Source organism: Miniopterus natalensis, chromosome 16, assembly GCF_054644295.1.
Source record: "Miniopterus natalensis isolate mMinNat1 chromosome 16, mMinNat1.hap1, whole genome shotgun sequence".
Taxonomy (NCBI): domain Eukaryota; kingdom Metazoa; phylum Chordata; class Mammalia; order Chiroptera; family Miniopteridae; genus Miniopterus; species Miniopterus natalensis.
Genome location: NC_142096.1, coordinates 4,873,146 through 4,897,996, shown reverse-complemented (window position 1 = coordinate 4,897,996; position 24,851 = coordinate 4,873,146). Strand labels below are relative to the sequence as shown.

General features: G+C 43.6%; 1 protein-coding gene across 4 annotated transcripts in view; it reads right to left on the bottom strand.

Moving 5' to 3' along the window:
• Nucleotides 1–201: 201 nt before the first annotated feature.
• The window catches only part of CPQ (carboxypeptidase Q), a 202,093-nt gene continuing 177,443 nt past the window's right edge, over nucleotides 202–24,851 (bottom strand). For all 4 annotated transcript variants that reach the window (XM_087825150.1, XM_016198465.2, XM_087825152.1 and 1 more), the window contains exon 8: nucleotides 202–712. In XM_087825150.1, coding sequence (XP_087681276.1) covers nucleotides 549–712 — 164 coding nt within the window. In that variant the 3' untranslated portion in view covers nucleotides 202–548. The remainder of the gene's footprint in view (nucleotides 713–24,851) is intronic.

Genomic DNA, 24,851 nt, shown 5'->3' with positions numbered 1-24,851 from the left:
AATGTAAGATAGTAGTCATCTTTAATAAGGTAATGGGATTATATATACTTGACTTTTTCCCTAAATGATGACATTTTTTTCTCTTAATTAAAAAAATCCATACCTTAAATAAAAATTAGAAAGTAAAATGACTCCATACATTCAATTAAGACCATACTACAATTGTGTATTCCTCTAATCCTTCAATAAATAACAAAAAAATTAATGTTGCTGTATTTGATTTAATGTTCATATATACACTTGTAAAAATCAGAGTTTTTCCAAATATCTATCCAGTATTCTACTTTCAAAACAGAAACAATATTTTTTACAGGTGGTATAAAGAAATGCCCCCACCGTGATCCCTAATATATGTTGATTTTTTTTGGGGGGGGGATCCTTTAGAAACAGAGAATGTGGAAAGTATCAGAAAAGATAATGATAGTATGAAAAAGTGTGTTTTTTGAAAATGAACCAGATGAAATTATTAGGTGAAGAGGGGCTTCCGAAAGCTGAAGACCCAGGGTTCCTGGCTAGAAAGGGCAAAAATACTCCCTTTCTTTTTCTTGCTAGGATCTGGGCAGCATTTCTTCCATGTCTGCAACGACGTAAGAGACAACAGCCCAAACAGCGGCAGCGACGTTCATCTGCTTTGGATCCATGGCACTCATGGTGTCTCCATGTGAGTGATGGAAGGCGAAGTATTTACCTAAGTCATCACGTAGACTGGCTCCTGGGGAGAAAAGAGGAAGAATTCTTAGGGAAGGATTTTGACAAAAGCTGCTGAATTGCTGCTTAGAAACCACTGCCAGTCCTTTTTGCTTCATTCTTGCCTGCTCCTGCTCTATAGGCCACAATGGCAAAACACTTTCCCAGACTCTCTTGCAGCTAGAAATGGCTGTGTGACACCACTCTGGCTACTAGGATGGGAGCGGAAGGCCATAGGAAAGTTCTAGGAAAGTCTTTATTGACAAAGGAGTCAGGCAAACGCCCTAATGATGCATTAAAAGTAGATGAGGAGTTTGAAGCTATCTGAGACAAAAAGCCCACACACTAAAAATGGCAGAGTGGAAAGCCAGAGGAGCCTGGATTTAGAAAACATTGCTAACTCAAGGGACAAGCACTGCACGTCCTACTTCTGGACTTCCTGCTAAGTGAGGAAAAATAATCCTTTATATGTTTAGGTAACTGATACCAATGTCTTCATATTTATAAAAAGATAGTATCTTTTTTGTATCTGCAAGAGTGCAAATTATGTACCTTCTTGGATACAAAAGAAGGTCAACACTCCTTTACTCAAGCTTTCCTTCTCAAATCATTAATTTAGTTCTCATGGAATTCCCTGGTAGCCTCCAATAGCACCAGCAGGAGTCTCGGTCCCATCTGAAAGATTTTTCTCACTCTAGAGAAGCCTTTTTCTCGTTTCAGCCATGGATTAGTCTCAACGCATCTTTGCGATCTCACATTCATCCTTCTGAACCCACTGGGTCCATTTTATGGCTTCCAAGTGTAGTTCTTCAGTCTCTGGCCTTGTTTGTTTGTTTGCTTACTGCTTTATTGTGAAATATACCACACATACATAAGATTGTAGAGAACATAAATGTGTATTATAAAGATAGACAATATTAAAAGTACACATATATCATAATTCAATGCAAGGAACATATTACCAGTGACTTTGAAGCCTATTTTATGAGCCCATGTCCACCCCCAGCCCCCCTTCCTTGAGATTTATACTTTCACTGTCAATATATGAGTCTTGCCCTTGCTTCACATCTTCTCTAGCACATGGTATTATTGACTATTTTTGCTAATCTGTGTGAAATATCATCTTATTGTGGCTTTAATTTTTAAAATTATTAATGAGATTGGGTATGTTTTAAAATATATATTTTTGGGTCAATTAGGTTTTCTCTTTTGTGAACTGCTTGTGCCTTTGCCCATTTTTCAATTGATTCATTTGTCTTGTTGATTTGTAGGAGTTCTTGACCTTCAGTATTTTAGATACTAATCTTTTGTTAGTATTAAATTTATATACACAATTTCCCAGTTTGTGGCTCTTTTTACTCTGTTTGGTGAATAGATGTGTTTTAGTGAATCAATGTCCTTACTTTTAATGTAGTCAAATTTATGAATCTTCCCCTTCATGATTTTTACTTTTTACATCTTGTTTAAGAAATCCTCCTTACCCTAAGATCATAAACATATTCTCTGATGTACTAAAACTTTTAAAGGTTTTGTTTTTCATTTTTAAGTTCTTCATTTAAAATTGGAATTGACTTTTTGCATAGAGTAGGCTTTATTTTTCATTTGTCCCAGCAGAATTTCCTGACTTAGTACATCTTTTTTCTCCACTGATCTGCAGTATCAGTTTTGCAATATATCAAGTTTCCTTATATGTATGGGTGTATTTTGGGGCTTTCTAATTTTGGTCCACTGGCCCATTAGTCTTTCCCTGAGGCAACGCCAGAGCACTCTCATTACTGTTGCTTTCTAGTCCTTGCTTTCCGGCAGCCGTGTTCCCTTAGTTTCTTCTCTTTCTTCTTCAGAAGTGTCATTCTATTCTTGACCATTTGCTCTTCCAGATAATGTTTAGAATCATTTAAAAATATTAAAAAACATTTTTGAATTTTGATGGGAACTGTGTCTATCTTATATATATCAATTTGGGGGAAATTACCATCTTTGATTCGGATACTGTGTTCTTCCTCATGAGAATGGTATTTCTGTTTAAGTCTTCTACAATGTCTCTAAAGCTTCGTATCGAGTTCTGCATACCTTTTGTCAGTGTTCTTTCTTCCACGGTCTCTACTTCTTTTTGCCAATTGTAAATTACACTTTTTAAAAAAAATTTGCAATTTCTTTTGTAGCTATTCGTTTTTAGCATCAAATATCTGATTCATGAGATGGCTCCTGTTCCTTTATTTCCCTACACTCTGGAATAGTTTGTGTGAGATTAGGATGATTCATATCTTGGTTATTTTGTAGAACTCCTTACAAATCCATCTCAGTCTGATGTTTCCTTTGTGGTAAACATTTTAACTATGATTCACTCTCTTTCTTGATTATTGGGTGATTCATGTTTTGTATTTCTTCTTGAATTCATTTTGGGAGTTACATGTTTCTAGGAATGTATGAGCTTTGACCAACTATTCAAAATAATCATCATAAAGTGGCCAATAATACCGTGTTTGTCTTTAAACACGTCTGCAGCATTGACAGTGATGCCATCTTTGCATTCCTAATATTGGTTATTGGTGTCTTCTCTCTTTGTTCATCAATCTTGCCAGCAGCTTGTCAGTTGTGTTAGTCTTTTGAACAAAAAACAACAAGACAATTTTGGTGGGTTTTTTTTTAATACTTTCTATTATATAGTTTTTCTATCATTGATTTCTACTCTTATTTCTATTGTTTCCTTCCTTCTTCTTTCTTTGGGTTTATTTACCTTTCTCCTTCTAATGTCCTGAGTCGAATGCTCAGTCTATTATTTTACAGACTTGCTTCATCTCTAGCATAAGAAGTAAGGCTACTGTCTTCCCTCTGATACTGTTTACTATCTATACCCCCCAGTTCAGGTGATTATTTTCATGATTATTCAGTTCTAAATTTTACTAATTCTGTTTGATTTTTTCCTTTGATTCACGTGTTAGAATGTTTTTTAATTTTCAAAAGTATGAGGTGTCCTTAGTTATTTTTTCATTATTGATTTCCAATTTAACTGTTAGGGAATGTGGGCTGTATGATCTAGATTCTTTGAATTTTGCTGAGATTTTTCTCTTTGGGCTATTGTATGATCCATTTTTATAAATGTCCCATGTGTTGAAAAGAATGTGTTTTCAGTGTACGGCATATATCCACTAGATCAAGCTTGTTAATTGTGTCCTTCAAATCTTTTAACTCCTTACTGATTTATTGTCTATTTGATCTATCACTTTTGAGAGAGATGTGTGAAAATGTCCTTCTGTGATTTTCGATGTGATAATTGTTCTTATAGTTCCGACAATTGCTTTTTTACACATTTCAAAGTAATGCTATTAGGAGCACACATATTTAGAATTACATCTTGCTGGTAAATCGAACATCTTTATTAATATGTAGTCACCCTCTTCATTCGTGGCATGAACTCACAGCACGCCCAGGAGAGATAAATCTGGGGGCTGACTCCGGTGGTAGCTGGAAGCATTTAAACCAAAAACCATGATGTTTCAGAAAGAGTTGAAGCTGGTGTGGAGCATATGCTTCCTGGATCCCAGAGACTATCAGGTGGATGTAAAATTCATGCACAAATTAAGGGCAGAGTCGAGGAGTCCTAAGAATGGAAGTCACGGAGGGTGGATGGGAGACGAGTCAGAACTGTGGGGGTCACAAGACAGGAAGGACCTTTAATTCCAACAGACAGCGTGTGGCTCGCAGGGGGCTGGTTTCCTCCCCTTCCCTGCTTCTTAAGGACCTGCCTGTTGGCTGACAGAAAAGGCTCCAAGTTCTATATTGAAAAAACAGAGGCAGGAAATGTTTGTGCCTGCCCCCTTCAGGCCTCCGAAATTCCCTTTCTGTCCCCGGCTGAAAGAACTGGGCTGCCAGATGAGTGGGAATTTGGCTGCCTCCCTTTAGAACTAGCGACTGAAGAAAGGCATTTCCTCAGGGATCATCTAAGTTCCCATGAACATGCTGCAAAGCTAAAAAATTCCAGAAAATCCGATACCACCAATGAGAACGCTGATAACCACAGGAGATACGCGGGTGGGCCTGCTGGCTGCTTCGCAGCTCTGTCTGCGCCATTCCAAGGGACACTTCATCAGTGACAGCCACCGATGCAGAAGACCAGTGCCCAGGGGGCGCCTGCGTCCCAGCTTCTGACAGCACCTGGCATCCAGGGTGGAGGACGCTGACTGTCCCTGGGGATGAACTGCGGTGTCTTTTGACAGGTGTGTGAGCTCTGAACAGGGAATTATCAAATGCATCTTAGAAACAGAAAGCTGGCAAGGAGCCTGGAAACAAACTACAGCATTATCGGGGCAGATATTTCTAAGGGAGGCTTAGAATTTAAGGATGCGAAGACATATCCTTAGTTTGTCAGCCAAGGAGAAGTGGGACCTAGGCAAGGAGATGCAGCCCAGAGGACACAGGGGTTAGAATCACATAGGCCTGGGTTCCAGTTCAAACTCTTCTGCTAAGTAACTGGGTGACGCTGGGCAATTTATGGAAAAGGCATTTAGCCTTAGTTTCCTTGCTCGTGAAATAGGGCTAATGATACCCAACTTTCAAGATGCTTAGCAGGCACTCAGTTACTTTATTATGGATGTTATAGAACCATGAGGGTGATCAATTAAATACAACTTGAAGGACTTAAAATTCTAATTTAACGAATCAAGGTTCTGACGACTGTTCTCAAAGACGGGGCAGCTGGGCTGTGAGGTCTGTTCTCTGTGACCCCACTTCCACCCGGGTTTGGATTATTTCTCTTTCCCTTCTTCCCTCTCCTCTCTAAATCTTTTTTGTAAACATTCATCTCAGAAAATATTTTCCAGCTGTGTGACTGGGTGACGGTGGTCCAAAGAATATTGTAAGAAATATCCAACATGCCCCATACTGTTCTCAGCAGATTCCAGTCTTCACAGAGAGATCTCAGTAACGACTGGTCTGGGCGGGATATGGGCACAAGACTGAATACCTGCCAATGCCTGGAGGGGGGGGTAATACACAAAAGATCCTCACAGCGCCCCGCTATCGTGGGCTGACCCGTTCATATAATCAGTGGGTCTTCATGTACACAAATTAAGCAATTTGTGTTATGTGAAGTTTCTGGAAGACATCTGAAAGCTTTGAAAGTTTACACTCAAGCCTGTTATTTCGGTGCATACATTGGATGCTGCAAAGTTGCAGAGAGAACGCACTCCCAGGAAGCAGCTGTGGAAAATCCACTTCTCTATAAACACATCCTGAGCAGTCTGGGGTATGCGGTTTAATTGCAATAGAATGTATTACAGACATTCCCCTAATCACAATAATTACAGAGTTAGAGAAGAACATGATGGTCTTAACTTATACCCTGCAAGAAAACGTGGTCTCCCTAGAACCTATAAAATCTAAAAATACATTTAAAATTTAATTAAAATTACTATTTCTTTCAGCAACATTATCAAATAAAAAACAGCATTACCAAGACAATTAGAAAACCAATTCCCAGAATTTGTAGACATTTAATCTCTCTTTTCATAAGGGGCGGTTTTATCCCTACCGTACTAAATCTCATTGAAAATTAGAGTGAGAAGACTTAATGAATAGCTTCATAACCCAGAGCTCTCCAGAAGAGAAAGCCGCTTAAAAGAGGGAAAGGAAAAGGCAGTAAAACAAAGGACAGGACAGGAAAGGAAATGGAAAACACCCCTGATGAAAACTCCATGTAAAGTATTATAATTTTAATTTCTAAGCTCTCAACCCACCCAAGACTCTCCAAGCCTGTGCTGACAAGTCTCAGGCATGCCACCGAGCCCCGGAACCCTCCGTCTCGTTGGAAAACTTGGAGCAGTTGCTGGGATAATTTTGCCTACACAGTTTAGGTCAACGCCAACATACCCGGAGGGCCTCCAGCTCACACGCGCCTCAAGTGCCTAAACTCTGCGACAATGACCCACCCTCCCGTGCAGCTGGAGAAGTACACGGCAGCAGCAAGGCTAATTAATCGCTACGTGAGTGGGCCGCGGGAGGCAGGCGTTAGTGGGCGTAAACCTCCCATCCTTTTAGCCAACAGACAAAGGAATGGACGAGCTGGACATAGTGCGTGGGCAGGACAGTCTATGCCCACTTCCCAAGCTGTACAGTGATAATTCTGCCAGGCTGGTTGGCAGGAGTGCTGCAGAAATGCCTGGGTGACATGGTAGAGCCGGAGTCCCAACTTTGTCACCCACTGTTAAAGGATGATGGTTTTGTTGGCCAACAGGTTGGTAGGGATAAGTTCATGCATGAGAGAGGTCACTAGTGATTCTCCCTTCCACATGTCCGGGCGAACGGACTTACAGAATCTACGGCTGATTATTAAGCACCGAAGCACATAGTTTTAGGGGGAAAGTAATCATGGCTTTTGTAAGAGAAAGCCTTGGCTTGTTTTTCCAATCTTTATAATATTTAAAAAGGTAAATGAAAAATGTAAGCAAGGAGAAGGAAGGTACCTTACCTATTCAAAGAAACTCTGATTAAACTATACTGACAGTCAAAACGGTTGAGTTGCTGTGGGATTGAAGGGAATGCTTTGCTGTGGATAGAAAAACAGCTGGCAATGAGACAAAGGACAGAAACAATAGGTGTATCTCTCCCCAGAGGTCCCCCTGAGAATGCGTATCTTTTGCATGGTCCTGAGAACCTGCAAAGGCTCTTCCAGTCACACCTGGGTCTCCATTATGCCCCCAATAGGTATAAAACTGATTAAAACTGTCCCCTTGAAGGGATCCTGTGTAAATTCACAGCCGACGAAGCCACACCGGGTTACATATTGAAATGAGACTATTTGGAGAGGGTATACCCAATAATTATACGTCATCCAAAGGTGGGCAGCTAAGCCCTTCACAAAATGCCTCTGGGGGTCATTTTCAGTTGAAGAGTATGCACCGAGATGGGCCTTTTTCATTTCTGGACACCATCGTTTCATGGTCACAAGAAGCTATACCACAGAAAATAGGAAATAAATATACTGAAGAAATTTTACTACTAAAAAAAATCCCATCTGAAAAGATGCAGTATTAAAAATAAAACTTAAGTTCTAATGAGTAGCATGTGTCATGTCCAGAAACCAGGGCTATGGTGTCCTGTGAATCCACGTAGAGGCAGGTCAGGGCAATGAAGAAAACTGATCTGGGACTGAGAGCCCCCGGGGTCCTGTCTGTTCCCTGTATTTGTTTATGTGTCAGACAGCATGGATTTATCCAAAATAAGTGTGTCCACGCTTCTGCATGAAGCATTCGGTTACAAAAAGATGACAAGCTCCTTGGCTAATGCTGCAGAATTTCAGTGACGTTTTCTCCAGCTCGGCTTCCGAGGAAAGATTACAAGGAAAATGGACAAGTGGTGAGGAACCCTTGCCTCGAACCCTTCTCCTCGAAGGTGGAGCAAAGTGAGATGCGGACAGTGGTAAACATTTGGTGAATGCTGGCTCAGTTATCCTAATATGCTTTCATTTTACTTATGCAAATAGCCTTTTTCTTTCTTAGTCACCTGGCAGGTTCCCATTTGGGCAGCTAAATGCATCCTCTGCAACTGACTGCTAAAGGGATGCAATTTTTTTTTTTTACACAAAACTTCTAAAATATAACCTTCTAAAAATCATTCTGCAGCAGGAGGAAAAAGGAGCTAAACATGAAAAGCTTGGTGAACTCCAAAACAAGGAAAACAAATATATAAGAAGGAGCCTGGGAAATGAATATGTTTTTAATGCAAACACATTTCACTTAAACGAAAACATCAGTTCAAGAAATATCCTTTCAATACAATGCTCATGAGAAGATCCTGGCTCGTGGCAATCCATGTGTAAGGAATTGACAAGGCTGAGATGCAAATTAAACATTTAAACGTTGCTAAATACCCAAGACTATTATGGTTGACCCTCATTAATGTAATTTTTAGGACAATCCTTGTAATGAGGAAACAGTGATTATTCTCAGTAGCCACCCAAAATATAATTACAGTGCATTTGATTAAATGCTTCTGTGGTTAGATAAACTGCAATTTACACATTTCTGTGTGTTCTTTTTTTTTAAAAAAAAAAAGGCTCATGATAAAGGAAGCTAATGCTCCTTTGTGGGGCAACATGTCATTAGCTGTCCCATCATTTATACTCAACCTACAGAATTATGGGGTAAAATAAATGGTGCTTGAGATTCTCTGCTACAGACTCTGAAATAGTTTCCAGTGCAGAGTTTATAAACACCGGGAGCCCTGCTGTTCCACCTCCTGAGTTATTTTTCTTAAAGGCTTTAGAATTCTTGGCAAAAGGTGGGATGGAAAGTATGCTGTCCTTTACCAACTAGTTAAACCAGCAAGAAGACCTCATTACGAAGGACATGGAACGGGAAGCATGAATTATTGCTTGTTTAACTTCACATGGCTGAGAAAGAATCTTCCTGTTGCTTTCAATAGGTCAGAGACTACTCGGGATGGTCACAGCTTTTACAGGGTATTAACCTTGCCCTCACTGCTGCACAGCAAGGCAGCCACTAGGGATCCTTTCAAACACGATGGGTACACAGGCCTTTTGGAAAGGAGACCGCATTCACTCATCTGATATCTACTGAGCTCCTACTGAGAGCCAAGTAGCTAGCTAGGCCTTGGGCGAACAATGCTGGGCTTAATTTACAGCTCTGCCCTCATGGAATTTCATGGAAGTTTCCGATCCAGTACAGTGCATCTGTGTTGAAATGAGGTTGACTGGAAGATAAAAGACCACATCCAGAACTGCTTGGGACTCCACAGATGAGGCTCCTCGAGTTTCTGATTTGAATGGAGTAAAGATGATTTACATGAGCGTGTTAGGGAATGTTCTGCATGGGACATGGTACAGAGCCTGGGAAAGGGCACTCCTACTTCCTGTCTCTGAAGTATTGGTTGTGTACAAAGAAATATCATTTAATATCATGTAATGAAGAAAAGGGTTACAAAATCATAACCATAACCACAGCCATTTTATCTCCTCTTTGGCTTATTAGTTATACCTCCTTTTTTTTTTTTTTAGTGGTTGTTCTAGCATTTACAATATGCATTTTAGCTTGGTATAATCTTATAGCAGTATGCCTACATTTCTTCTCTCCTGTCCTTTGTGCTATTGCTCTCATGCATTTTACGGTCTCATTTTATAAACCCCACACATATTGTTACTATTTTTGCTTTAAACAATTATCCTTTTCAAGCTATTTTAAGAACAAAACAGAACTTTTCCATTTACTCACATATTCATTGATTTACACATATTTCTTTTCGGTGCAGATCTGAATTTCTACTTGGCATCATTTTATTTTGGTTTGATATATTTCCTTTAACATTTCTTGAGGCAAAGATGTTCTGGGAAAGAAGTTGCTCACCAAATTTTGTCTAAAAATTTAATAATTTCATCCAAGTTTTTGAAGGATATTATTTCTAGTTATAGAATTCTAGGTTGGTAGGTTTTTGTTTGAGTATTTCAAAGATGTCATACATTCTCTTTCTGAGAAATTAATATACCAAAGAAATCAGTGATCATAAGTCTTTTTTTCCTCTGTCTTCAGTATGTCTTTTATTTCCTTTAAATCCTTGAATATATTTATAATAGCTGTTTATATTTCTTGTCTGCCAATTTTATTATCACTATCATTCCTGGGTCTGTTTCACTCGACTGAGAATTCTCCTTGATATGGGTCACACTGTCTGGCTTCTTCATATGTCTAGTAAATTTTTCATTGGATTGTAGGCCTTGTAAATTTTACACTGTTGTCTAGATTTTCTTGTCTTTAAAGAATGTTGACTGCTGTTTTTGCAGTTAGAGATGTGCTTGATCTTTTCAAGGCTTGTCTTTAAGTTTTGCTGAGATGAGTCTAGAGTTGTCTTGATTCTAGGGGCTAGTTTAGCCCTACAGTTAAAGAAGAGTTAAAGCAGAGAGGCCCTTCGGTGGTCTCTATTGAATACATCACATACTCAAATTTGTACTGTTTTGGCTGACCAGAATTCAAAATTTTCCTAGCCCTGTGGACTCTGTTCAGCCTCCAACTCCCTGATGGCTGGTCTTTGCTGAGTCTTATGGAATTTTACCCCATACATGCTGAGCTTAGTATGCAGCAAAAGATCTGAGGGGACCCCTTATACAGATGTCTGGAGTTCTTTTTCTGTGTAACCCCTTTCTTTCTCTTACTCATCCTATAAAACACAGCTGCATCAGACTCCCTGAACTCTACTCTGTGAATCTACAATTGAGCAAGACTACTATGCTATGCTTGGGTTTCCTTTACCTGTTCCCTGACCTGAAATGTTCCTCTAGGCAGAAAACAGGGGCTATCATAAGGTTCATCTTTTGGTTTCTTTACCTCAGGGGTCACAGTCCTCACCTTTCTGTTGTCCAGTGGATAAATTAGTTGTTTGATATATTTTGTCTAGTTTTCTAGTTGTGTTTTTTTTCATGGTAAACAACAAGTCTAACAAGAGAGTCCCTCTTATGGCCTGAAGCGGATATTCTTATTAACTTCTAGAAGATAAAAAATGTGCCATATGGTGTTCTTGCTCTATAGTTCAGCCCCTGACAATTGCTTTACTTGTCAGTACAGCACAGTGGTTAATAGCACAAATTCTAGAGCCAGCCTCTCTGAGTTTGAATCCTGACTCTGCAGGTATCAGCTTGTGGCATGGGGAAGGATATTTTACTTCTCTGTGCCTTAATTTTCTTTCTCATTCATAACATAGGAAGGATCCCAGTCATACCTAGCTTTTAGGTTTGTTTGAGCTTTAATGAGCTAATGCGTTAGAATGCTCTTGGTACATGATAATACTCAACATGGTAGCTATTGTTAACATTATTATGACTCATCCTCAAAAGGCCAGTTAGCTTACTCCTGTACAACTGATCCTTCATTTGTTGGACACCTTGTGCAGATAATCAGAGTTTGTTAACAAAATCACATAATACCGTTTCATTATTGTAATATCTAAAGACTCATGCATCCCGTCTCTCCCAGTCAATCATAAGTAACAAGTAACATTGGGCTCCAAGCCTGACAACAAAAGACCTTGACAAAAGCCACGTCCTAAGATCTAAGGGGATATAAGTGCGCTCTGTTCTTTCCTTCCATCCAGGTTAGCAATGAAAAGGCATATGTGTGCTGCATTTCTGACGAGGCAATTTTATTGGAACTGTGCTGGTGGCAACAGATCAGTAAAGGAACACGGCAGTAAATCTGCTTGTAAAATGAAGACTCCTTTTATAGAGCAAATGATTGCCCACTAATTTATCTCTGCCATAAATCCAGAGTTTTATATGTAGGATCTGTAAATGGGCTGCACATGGGCCAATGTTACTTCCAAAGACTGGGGTTGGCCTCTTTAGATGGCTGCTCTCAAACATGAAAGAGCTGCTCCTTCAGGGAGATCCTCCCTGGAGCTCCAAGGGAGTTCTTGGGAACAGAAGGTTCCAATATTTACATGTGTTGGGCAAAGGTTCGTTGATCACTTGTGTATGTGCTGAACCAGCCTGGGTATCAGTCGTGCATCCAAGACTCAAATAAGAAATCAAGTTCTAACATAAACAAATATCTTTGGTATTTGTTCTGCAAACCAGCCAGGGTGCCACCCCTGCCACTATTCTTCTGTCTGGGGAGTAGCCCCCCTCGTGTTCCTGAAGGCCTCTCTCTCTTGGGCCTGGATTAGAAGGGCCAGCTGTCAGGTGACCCCAGCAGAGATGCTGGCATGATCTGAAACTCATGTCTTGTAAATGTTTAATGATAGTTTTCAGAGGATAAAGAGATCAAGAAGCAATGAAAACTCACTCTCCTGACTGGATACTGTGATTCAATTAGATTGCTTTAGCTTCTGACGTACCACGGTGCAGGGGTCTGGTGCTAGGACTGATCTAAGAACCCCCCCCCCCCCAAAGTGCGTGAGAGAACTAATATCACAGAGTAATAACACCCTGGTCATCATTCCCGAAACCTCTAACAGCGTTCGCCTCAAGAATAAGAATCTGAATGTAAACCGTCTTCCCTTCAGAAAAGATGAATGCTTTCGTTTTCTCATGTATCTCACCACTACTTCTGTGAGGAAATAGAGGCTGGGTTTGTATTCCTCTCTTATTAGAGTATGAGACCCAGAGAACCAGAGAGTAAATCATTTGCTGGAGATCATACAGTGTGACATAGAACCCAAGAAAATCCTGGACCTTGGAACACCCATATTGCAACCTTTCTGCTAGATTAGGGTCGGTGAAGTATTTTGTAAAGGGCTAGAGACTAAATATTTTAGAGTTGGTGGGTCCTACAGTCTCCACTGAAACACAACTATTCAACTCTGTTGTAGCATGAGGGGGATCAGAGAGCGTAAATGTGAATGGATGAGCACAGCAGGGTATGATGAATTTAGGATGAATTCTCTCTCTCTCCCTCTGACTTTCCATTTTATATTTGAGGAAACTGAGAGGTTAACTCACTTGTTTGAGGCCACATGGTTGCCAATGCAATGTGAAGACTATAGCATGAGTCTCCCGTCTTCTAGCACTTCTCCTCTGCTAACTGTCCCATGGGAAATTCTTACCTATATAGTATTCTCACTTTCCGAGAAGGAAATGCTACTAGGACCTGGAGAGTCTGAATGACTTGTCTGGGGTCAATGATCTGTTAGTGACTGAGCCAGAACTAGAACCATCATCTGCTGGCCTCCAGGCTGGTCATCTATCCCTTCAAATTATTTTGAACATTGAACACTTCCCTGAAAAAAAAAGGCGTAACTAGATAGAATGATGGTATGTCCACTGGATTTTATTCTCTAAACTTCCTGAAATGATACCATTTTATAAACTATCTCTTTGATGTACCAAATAGTATCCAGATACAGATGAATGATTTTGATTCATTTTTGTATTTTGACTATATAACATTCAAATCCCAATCTGGATTATAAACTTTCATTGGCATATTGCAATATCTTTTGTTTAATTTTATTCTTTAATGCAGTGTGACGATTTCATCTTTAATCATAGTACTTAATTATCTCCTCCAAGCCAGAGAACATGTGCAGCAGAAGGAAAATAAATTGATAAAGAGGACTCCTTATTTTTAAGTGGCACTTTAAAACGACCGGAAAGAAATGGAATCATCCTGATTCCTAGGGTCTCTTTTAGCTCTATCAGAACACAGTACATGACAGGGTGACCAGCTGTCCTGGTTTGCCTGAGACTGAGGGCTTTCCTGGAATGCTGGACTTTCAGTGCTGATACCAGAACACTCCCAGGCAAACCAGGATGCTGAATGATACGTGTTGCATGAACTGACCACTAAGCATAGGTCTGCAAGCGTGGAGGTAACGATCCTCATCTGGAAAAGGGACAGGGGAGCTGGGGACAGGGACAGGGACAGGGACAGGAAGGCTGTCTAGCTTCTTAGCAGCAAGAGCACAGTAGGGCCTTGTGATTAAAAAAAAAAAAACACAAAACACGAATCCTAACTGTATTAAAATATCAAAGTGTGTATGTGAAAGAACAGTCCATTGACAAATATAAATAAGTCTGGATGATTATTGCTACACTTCCCACTCATTGGTAAAAATAGTGTAATCTATCACTCAGTTCAAGAAACACGTAAACAAAGAGGCCTTTTAGCTCCAAGTATAACAAAAGGCACTTGCTCAACATGGAAAACTCTCCACCAGCTACTGGTGACTATCAATTCCTAGACTCAGCAGCATCCAGTTGCCAGCACAGGAGCCCCAGCAAGCCCAGGGGGTGATGCCAAGTTTCCAGACCCTGGGCCTGAGGCCACAGACCAAATGACACCTTCCTGAGATTTCTCTTAGGCCTCCTGCCATCTCTACCTTCCTCTGACAACTCCGGTTTTCCAAGTTTGGCCAGCTGAGAACCGCTCTGGATTTCCCAGCTTTGGGGAGGGTCTCTGGTGGTCCCATCAGGGCCCGAGGTGCTCAAAGGTCCCTTTGTTGCCAATAAGAGTTAATGTTCCTGCCAAGGGACTTCGCCCCCACCACAGGCGTCAGCTACTCTCCTGCCCTGCATAATGTTGAAAGTAAATATTAGGAGGATTCACACTGTCCAGCCACGAAACAGTCGCTAACACACTAGCCAGGGCTGAAAACCACAAGTGACTAAAAACTTAGGAAAAAGCAACGGGAAGGGTTTTCAGACTCTCCCTCTAGAAACACTCACCACTGAAGACCTTATTCTGTTACATCTGGTGGCTGTTTGTTCAAGACCTTGGTTAGAAAATCCAGTTTAAATATGCATCAGTGAATTCAGCTGCCATTATTGGCTGGCCAGGCCCAGTAATGTGTCTAGCTGGCCCTTATTTCAGAGTCTTAATTAGGAAATGCAGGGACAGTCTCCTGGACCGTCAGACAGTCCTCAGGCATTAGGGATCGTCTCCACGCCTCCCAGGCCACCAATAACCTGTAGTTCTCCAGCCCTGGATGGCTCTGATTTTTTTTTTCTCCATAATTCCCACTTTGGGTTTCACTTTTTCGATTTCCTTCATCGAGTCCGTTACTCAAGTCGGTATCATTTCTTTTCTCTTCTGCTTCTCCCTTGACCCCTTTTCCCTTCCGATTTATTTCCTGTCAACCTCAGCCACGTTTCTTTGTTATTTTACTCTCTCCTTCTAGGGTCCTTGCCTTTATTGCCTAATTTCTATTCCTCTTTTGCAATGTGTCCCTTGCTTTTCACTTGGAATTTCTTCAAGCATTTTAAAAAGCCAATTATCACCATGTTGCTTAATCTCTAGTAAACTTGATTTCTAAAGCGGCAACTGCGTTTCCTCGGGGTACTGTGGCAGAGAGGTTCAGGCATAAGTTCCTGGAGCTGGCTGAGAGGGGACCAGAAAGCTGGCCCGGCTGGGGACCAGAACAACAATGAAGCAGGCGGTGGGGGGGATGAACACACACCGATACGCAGCTCAGCACACCCCGCACTCACCGAATACACACAGCCTGCCCCTGCCCCGAAGAAAACCAATTTCTTCTCATCGAACGCCAAAGGGAGGCTGCAGAAGTCAGGTCCTGATCGACTAGTCAAAGAGAACACATTCAGAAACGGCACGGAGCTTTCGGACCCTGCCCGAAGTCCAGCTGCAGGAGCATGAGGCCGTGTCAGCCGAGGATGTTCATTCCTACAGCGTGGCCGATGTCTGCGCGTTGGTCAGGGTGCCCTGGAGTCCTCGCCAGATCCCCAGGCATCCTGCTCACAGCAAAGCTGAGCGACGCAGGCCCACTAGCTGGAGTGAAGCTGCTTCAGGTCGGGAGCCTTCAATGGTTTGAGTCAGGAGCAGACTGGGACTCACACCCGCCGACATAGCTTCTGATTACAAACACAACAGCTGGGTGCAGCCAACAGCGATCATCTCCGTGATTAGGTTCCCGCCCGCACTGCAGACTTAGGACCCTGGGCTTTTGTGGAGACGGAAGGCGCAGGGGGAGTATTTAGAGCACTTGGTCTCTTCCAGGGAGCAGGTCAGGTGGTTAATAAGCTCTCCCGGGGACAATCAGAAGGCAGATTGCCTCCCCTTGCATACCTCCTTCCTCCCCTTTCTGGTTCAGCAAATTTCAGTTGTGTTGCAGAATGAAAAAGAGGGAGAAAGCTGCAAACAAGGAGTGGGGGGTGGAAACTGTGGAGGAAGAAATCCAATTTCAGAGCGCTCTGTGCATTTCAAACTGGCGATGCTAATGCTGCGCCCATTAAGCAAACAATACGGGGAAACGAGATGGGAGACGGCGCTTCGGAGGCCCGGAGCGGGGAGGAGAGGCAGGTCAGAGGGAGGAAACAAGAGGAGAGCGACGTTTTTAAAGGAGACTGCAAAGGCCCAGCCAGGGAAAGAGACGGCCTGCGCACATTTACTGTAGAAAGAAGGAGCAAGTCCTTTTGTCCTTTCATACTGACAACTGCAGCGACGCCCGTCCAGCCGCACACACAGCGGCTGGTGTCTAACAGGACAGGGTGCTGGTGTGGCTTCTATGCAGTGGGTTCAACGCACTGAGAGGAGGTGTCACCAAATACTTGCTGTATTGACCCGACGTGAAGAAATGCTATCGGATCTGCGAGACTAAGCCTGGCCGCCTGGTAGTAAAAACAGGGACTACCTACTACACGCCAGGCGCTTCCACATACGTGGTCTCATTCGACCCCTAAAACACTCTGGCTTTGTTCACAGGTGGGGAAAAAGGCTCCGGAAGATACGTGAGTAGCCCCGGTTCAGACAGCTGCTCCCCAAATCCCACGTGGCTTCCGCCACGGTGCGATGCCACATGAGACGCAGTCTCGTCCCGGCACCTTCAAGAAAGGAAGCCAGCACTCGTGGGTCACCAGCCACGTGCCAGCTACTTTGAAAGATACCCCCCACTCTTCACCTCCCACACTTCCAGCTCCACCTGCATGCCCACGATTTCACAGCCCGACAGCGCGAGCGAGGCCCCTTCAAAGGGACGATTCAAGTCTCCGCCGCCGCAGGTACACCAACCTGGTGCCAGGGGGCTGGGGGTATTGTGAAATCCCCGGCGTTTGGCACCCCTCCCGAACAGGGAAATCTCATTAGAAAACCAGAGGGAAGGCTTTGGAAACAAGCAGGGCAGGGACCCCAAAGGGATTTCACATGTGCTGCCCCTGATAAAGGCGGGCACTACAGACCTCGTTTCTGCACAGAACAGGCCCAGCTCCAGAGGCCAGGTCTGATTTTCAACAAGTTCAAAGGCAAGGGCCCAAGGACGTGGTTTTCAGTATCTTCAGCAGCCCGGGGGAGAAGATGCTGGGTAAGTTATCTCCCTGGAGCTTTCAGCCTCAGTAGATGGTTACAGCTAACATCTATAACATAGAAAGCGCCTGCCCACTGCGTGCCAGGCACTGTTCCGTGCAGTCTCTGTGTCTTATTACACTGCACGAGAATTTAGAGGTGGGCATGATAGAGAAATAACTAGTCCAAGGCCACCCTCAGCTGGCAGTGGACTCTTCTAGGACCTGCTTCTGCCTCGTTGGGCCGGGCTTGCGAATCCTTTTGGAAAGTGGGGATTAAGCCCACCGTCAGAGGAGTTTTTCTTTATCAGTCAGATACAGGGGCTCTGTTCTCCCATGTTATTTGCTTTATTTCTTGCGATTGCTTCTCACAAGTTTTATTTATTCACCTCCCTCATTCTAAAATACATTAAAATCCTGTTTATGTTTATCCCATCTTAAAAAAACAAGAACAAAACATTCTTTTACCCCATACTGCTTCCTAGCGACTGCTCGATCTCCTCCCATTAGAGCCGAACCTCTCGGGTGAGCTTCCTTTCCTGCATCTTTCTCTCCTCATTTCCCACGCGGTTTTCAATCTGCTTCACCCGGCCCTCCGCAACGTGGCCACGGACATGAGGTACGCTCGGCCTTTGGGGAGCTAGCTCACTTCTGCCCTGGGGTGCCCCAGCAGCTAGAAGCCCCGGCAGCCTGGAGGGGGGCCCTCGTCCTGCCCTGGGAAGGCTGCAGTGACTCATAGGATAGGACAGTAACTGAAGGATGAGGCATCGGAGGAAGCTTCCTAGAGATCCTGGCATTTGTGCCAGGCCTTGGAGACCTGGGTTCTGAGAGGGCTAACCAGAAGGCTTCCCAGTCAGCTCTCCCCAGGCTGTGGGCAAGGCCCCCAGGGGATGTAAACAGGGCATGCCCGGGGAACACCAAGGAGACCAGCTGGGCCGGAGGATATGGGGACCTAAGACAGGACAGAAGGCCCTGCAGTGCTCTCCAGGTAAGATCAACGGCTCACTTACCAGCTTCCAAAAGGCTGCAAATAGCAGTGTTTTTAGGCTGGCAAAGAAATCCAGTAACTGGTATGCCTAGCTGCTTTGAATCTGGTAAAATCCTTTCCCGGGGACTGTAACAAATGGCCGCAGGAGCCCCGCATTCAGGAGGCAGGCCGCATCGATTTCGTCGGGACTCTCTGCCGTCTCTACAGACTCCCAGAGTCCCTGGCTCCTCTCTGGGTCCCAGTTTATCCTGCTCTGTAGGGATTGAGAGGGAGCCAGTGCCGAGGAAGGCTAGACTGTGGGCGCGCAGAGGTGACCGAGAAGCAACTGCAGTCCTGCTCCACTGGAGACAAGAGAAGATGCTCTAATGAAACAGGGCAACATGTCAGAGAAAAGCACGACTGAGGACACACAAGTGAGGACACAAATGGATGTGGAGCCACCGGAACTCCCGTACACTGCTGGTGGGAATTTAAATCCACTTTGCAAAACAGTTTGGCAGTTTCTTGCAAAGCCAAGTATACATCCACCCTCTGACCCAGCAATCCCACTCCTGGATATTTTCCCTCCCCAGGGGGAAAAAACCCACCATATAGCCACAAAAATCTTGCATAAGAATGTAATAGTGGCTTTATGTCTAAATGCCCCCAAAACTGAACCAAAAAAAAAAAGCTAAATGTATATTTAACAGGAAATGGATAAAGAAATTGTGGCATATTCCTAGAATGGAAAATACTCGGCAATCAAAAAGGTTGAACTACTGACAAATGCAACAATTCGCATGGATCTCAACAGCAGGATGCAGTGCTCAAGAAATCGGACTCAATACTCTGTGGGTTACTCCATTTATATGAGGTTCAAGCACAGGCAAAACTAATCCCTGGTGGTAGAAATCACAGTAGCGGTTGTCTCCGGAGATGGGGTGAGGCTTGGGGGTGACCAGGAAGGAGAGTGTGGAAACTTGTCTGGAGCAATGGAAATGTTTTCTCTTGGTTTGGGTGGTGGTTACACAGGCGCATTTCCTTTAATAAAAGATGTCTGGAGGAGAGCAGTTCTGAATGATGAGTTCCAAGGTAGGCGGATGGATGGGTTGAATGGCAATGACCTTGGGCACTGGAAGTTGGAGTCACCAAGGAGGAGGAGAGAAGATGGGTGGGAGAGGCTGGGCCAAGGCCGAGCCCTCAAGGACATGTGGCGGAGGAGCAGATCCACTTATGAGTTCCGCTCTCTCCCTAGGTGGGCTGGAAGTTGACCTGAGCTTTGCATGCAAAGTGCTATTTAAATACTACGTGATTGGCTATATTTAACTCCTTTTATTCTGGGAAGTTGAAAATGCTTCAGGCAATGTTTTAAAGTTGATCTTCCATCAAGTCTCTATGAAGAGTAACACAAAAGCGGATTTTATTCTCACTTTACAAATGAGGTCTTACTTCAGGGCCTCATTCTACCACCCCTTTCCAAAGCCTTCAAGCCTCCAGTCGAGGAATCTGGGTGCACAGAAGTTATTGCTGAAATCATGCGACTATTCAGAAAGTGACTCCATTAGACAAAGGGCGCAACGTGTCCTAGGTCTCAGCATCTGAAATCAGTCACACTTAAAAAACAAAATGTGTGCAAAGAAAGGAGGAGTTGGTTTGTTCTCATTCATCTTTCCAGTTCTCTTATTAATTTTGTTTATTGAAATAATCCCTTCAAGCCTTTAAAAATCTGAGTGCTTATTTACGAACTCCCAGAGTCCTGTATCAAGAAACACACATTCAAACAGCCAGTGGGAGTGTTTGGCATCATGAGTCAGAAGGAAATGGCAACGGAACTGTTTCTACCCTTTACTGATTGTGTATCTCTTGACGAAATATTGCCTCTCTCTGCTTCGATTTCCTTGTGGAGAAATTGTGCAATGAAAAGAGCTATACGACGCGGAACGTAAGTATCGAATATGCTTTTAAAACAGTGAATCATCAACAGGTCCTTAAACAGAAATTACAGGAACAAAAAAGTCAACCTTGATCTGAAACAACACCGGCAAGGCCTTCATAATGAGGGGCCCGCTGGAAACGGTGCCGACGAATGAGACGACTCCACAGCCTCCCATCCCCTCTACCTCCTCACCAGCACCAGCACCACATCCTCTGCCTGCCCTCCTGTCACCAGAGAAGACCACTCCTCCCCAGTCACCCCGAGCTGCTGTGCTCCCCTCCTCCAAGTCTATTTAAATCTCATCTCTCCAAACCAGTTACCCCGACCACCCTCTTTAGTTCCACAACCCGTCTCCATCCCTCCAGCACTGCCCTCCCCAAGCTCTCCTGTCCTCCCCACGGCACTTACTAACTTCTCAGTTGCTCCAGTTGACTTGTCACCTGTCCTTCCCACGTCATCACCCAACAGAACTTTCTGCCATGGAAACGTCCTAGGTCTGCAGCGTCCCTCATAGTAGCCACATGTGGCAACTGAGCACTTCAAATGTGGCTCGTGCCAATGAAGAATTGAATTTTTAATCTTACTTAATTTAAATTTTAACTTAAGTAGCCATTACTGCTGAGTAAGGTACTTTAGGAATTCTCCAGGAGGGAGCTTGTTCAAAGAACTGTAAGGAGGAACTACTTGGAGATTGGTTTCCTGTGTAGGCAAAAGCAAGACCCAAAATACCTATTTCTCAGAGACGTGCGCAGAAAGTCCCACCACACTTGGGAGTAACATTTTAAGAGGTTTTGAATTATTGTGTTCATTAATATGTTTTCCCCTTCTTTGATGTTTTAGTTGACAACTAAAGCTGCTCTTACAACATTTCAGAGGTGGTGAGAATGTAGCACTAGGAGAAACCACTCGCTCAAAAAAACATATTTTAATACTTTTTACTGTAACCAAAATGAACAGAGGTGGAGTTGAACCCACCAAAACAAACACCTTTCTCTCCCAAATTTGATAGGAAGTGATCAGAGAGGAAGGTTTAGGCCCTCTTCCAGAGAATTCATCTTGGGAAACTTGGCATCTTGAATGTTCTAAAACTTGGTTAAAAACATACTTGTTTGCTGTGTTAAATTAAACTTATATTTAACAGGCCCACGGCGGTCTTTCCCACAAATTTTCTGAATTTTGTATACACTCACATTATTATAGAGTTCAGTTTGCATGTAAATCATGGGATACCAATGGCTGTTTCTGGGACCTAATTTGCATAATGACCCCCTTTTCTTTACGGGAGGACATGTGAAGGGGAACGTGGGCCGACTGCCAATTCTTCTAGCTACCTAAGATCAAATGTCCTCTAGAGGCACATGATGCATCTCCTAGGACAGCCAGACCCGCTCAGACAGTATGTGAGCTCCCCTTGCGCCAGGGGACACAGTGAATTGGTCACACTTTAGGACACGATCTAAAGAGAGCTTTAGTGTTACGTAGGGGTATGGCACTGAGTTACGCCAACTAGACTTATCTCTCAAAATTAATTCTAGGGATGTAAGTAGAAGGATTCTGAAAACACCGAGTATCTCTGGAGGAACGAGTGAGGCTCCCGTAGAGAGCTGTTGCCTAGAGCTGGTTGGAGAGGGCAACGTGCCTCTTCTCTGAAGAACCTAGAAGCAGTTTAAGAGGAGAAAGGCGCTGGAGAAAGCTTTTTAGAGTTGGTGATAGGACGCAACACAGTAGGACTGGCAGGTCGGTACTCAACTGAGCATGTTGAGAGCAGAGCCTGTCTTGTTTGTGACTGACTCCCCAGAATCTAGGATAGCGATTAGCTCATGGTAGATCCTCAATGTTTTTGAATTGAACTAAAATAGGAAGCAGCTGCAAAAAGCCACAATCGAGAAAAAAGAGGCGAGTGCAAAGCTGGGAAGATGGTATCATTTGTGTATTCCCAGCTCTACCAACATACCAGGTGCCACTGGTATTTGAGAGACAGCGGGGGAGGAGTCTGAGCTTTCAAAATACTCAGAATACCTGGGGCTAAGAGGTGTTTGCCGTTCACTTTATTCTTTTGTTTTCCTCCTGAACACACAGAAAGGCTACTTCTCATAGCTTCCCTGCAGCGACCTGGGGCTATGCAACTTGTTCTGGCCAATGGGACTTGGGCAGAGGATTTGTGCTACCTGCAGGCCTGGCTCCCAAAACCTCCCCTATGATCTTGAATCAATCTCTCCCTCTCTCTCCCCACCCCCCCTTTCCTGTCTCTCCAAAAATCAATTTAAAAAAATCCTTGGGTGAAGATTTAAAAAAAAAGGAAAAGACTTGAGAATATTTTATATTCTGAAGGGAACTCTTTAGTGAAGAGAAAACTGAAGTTATAGGATAGAAATAATTGCCAGTTTGAGGTGCTTGTGGGGTACAAGTGTACAGGACCCAAAACACAACCCCAAATAGGAGGAGGGACACAGACCCTATTGCATCCAAAGGAGGAGGGGGGATGGATGGATAATGAACTGCCCTTCGCGGAGCGAGAGAGGAGATGGAGGGTGGGAGCGTGAGCTCAGTGACGACAGTTGGGGAGCGGAACCGACTGAAGACATGGAGCAGGAGAAAGAGGCCTCGCTGAGGGCCCAGCTAAGGCTGGAGGCCATGAGTTTTCAGTGGCACCAAGTTAGCGTGTATGTGACTTTCTCAAGCAGCCCTTGGTTGTCCAGCATGGATGAATCACAGAAGGCAGATGGATGAATTGATCCAAAATGTACAGACATCTGGGCAAAAAGCTCCTGCTCATGATCTGCTCAGTGATTTCCTCAGCCTGACATTTCATTATGAGTCTGAACAATTTGAAAACCTGCAAATCATCTGAGATTTCCCCAAAGCTGTGCTGAATACTAATTCAGCTAGATAGACAGTGTAACCTGCAAGGGAACTGGAGCCTTTAGACACGATTCTCTCTTGACGCTTGAGAAATAAATGAGAATTGTGTGTCCAATTTTTAATCCTTGGAGAGCCAAGCACATAAGTGTTTTGTAAGTTATCAGAGGAAAGTTCTGTTCTTCCTAGAATGCTCATTTTTTTCAGGGGGGGGGGGGGAGAAAAGAAAAACCAGGAGCAATCAGGCTTTCACCTCCCCAGCAGGAGAAGGAAGGCCTCACCAAGGGCCTCACCAAGGGCGTTCCCCACTTTTGTTCATGAGGTCTTCAGTGCCAGAGGCTCTGTATTGGCTATCACAAGACTTTAGGCCTTAAAATAGAAGGCAAAGAAACAGCAAATGGTTTCCCTTAAAGACTTCATATTCTAACTGGTAGTTTAACCTTTCAGGAGGCGTAGTCCTCACAAAGGATACAGGAAGCAAGAGGCGCACCATCCTCTCTGCCCGGGGAAATGAGCATCAGATGCGAGTCTCTGTTTTTCTCTCCCACGCCTCTCGAGGGCTCCGTCGCTACCACCCTGCGGGAGCGCCTGTTGAGAAAGGCAAGCATCCCTCCGGTGCCCCGACTCCGTCCCATGTTTACGTGAGGATGAACATGTCACAGGCCCTCAACCCTATGATTCTATGTATGAATACCCACAGCTGGCAGGAGACTTCTGACAGGTTTCCAAGGTAATGGGTGTTGGAACGAAATGCTCCATCCGGCTTGCTCCCAAGTTTTCATCCTGCCCACCTCCCCCTTAGTTATGAAGCAGAAAAACTTCCTGGAACATTTTCTGCTTTTGCCCATAATTTTAGCAGCCCGTAATTTCAGGTTTACGTGTCAATAACAAGTGCAATGCATATGTACATACATACATACATATATAATAAAATGGTAGAAATCCTTCATTTTGGTAGTTTTGGGTATGAGAGGTATTCAGGATCATTGCAGCTTAGCTGGGGTGCTAAGAAGCCTAGATGGCCTGGTGTTTTATGCCCATCCATTCACTTGTCCACCGTTACACTTGAGAACTTGGCCACCATTTGCTCTTCCTGATAATCTCCCCACTGGCCCACTGCTTCATGTGGAGGAGCCTCTCCCTGCTCTTCTTACTGTCCCTAAATCCCTAAAGGTCCTTAACACATAAGTTCCTAAAGGCTAGAAGAATGCAACTCAAGATCAGATAAACTGATCATAGACAAACAATGGCCAAGCTGAAGATGAAAAAAACAGCACCTAAATAGAGAACCTGAAATGTTTATGACCAAAAAAATCATACTTCTCTAAAACAGACTTTATATGACAAACCCATTTGATCTGAAAAAGATGGGAGCAGCCCCTGACATTTGGGAACTGGGGTGACACTGGTAGGTGTCAGGGCTGTTACCGAGGTCCAGCTATCTTGGTCTCCTGCTGGACACAAAGAATTTCCGAGAAACCAGCGTCAGAGAAGGTCATTCTAAGACTAGGATGAAGCGAGTCAGAACAAGCCCCTTCATATTTCTGTGAAAGCCCAGACTGAGTTACTGTGTAAACCACAAAATACTAAGCATCCCCCTTTTCTGAGTAATATGAGTGGCTGCTTCTTTACCTGCTACCACTTCAGTCTCCATCTGGTCTGCCCTC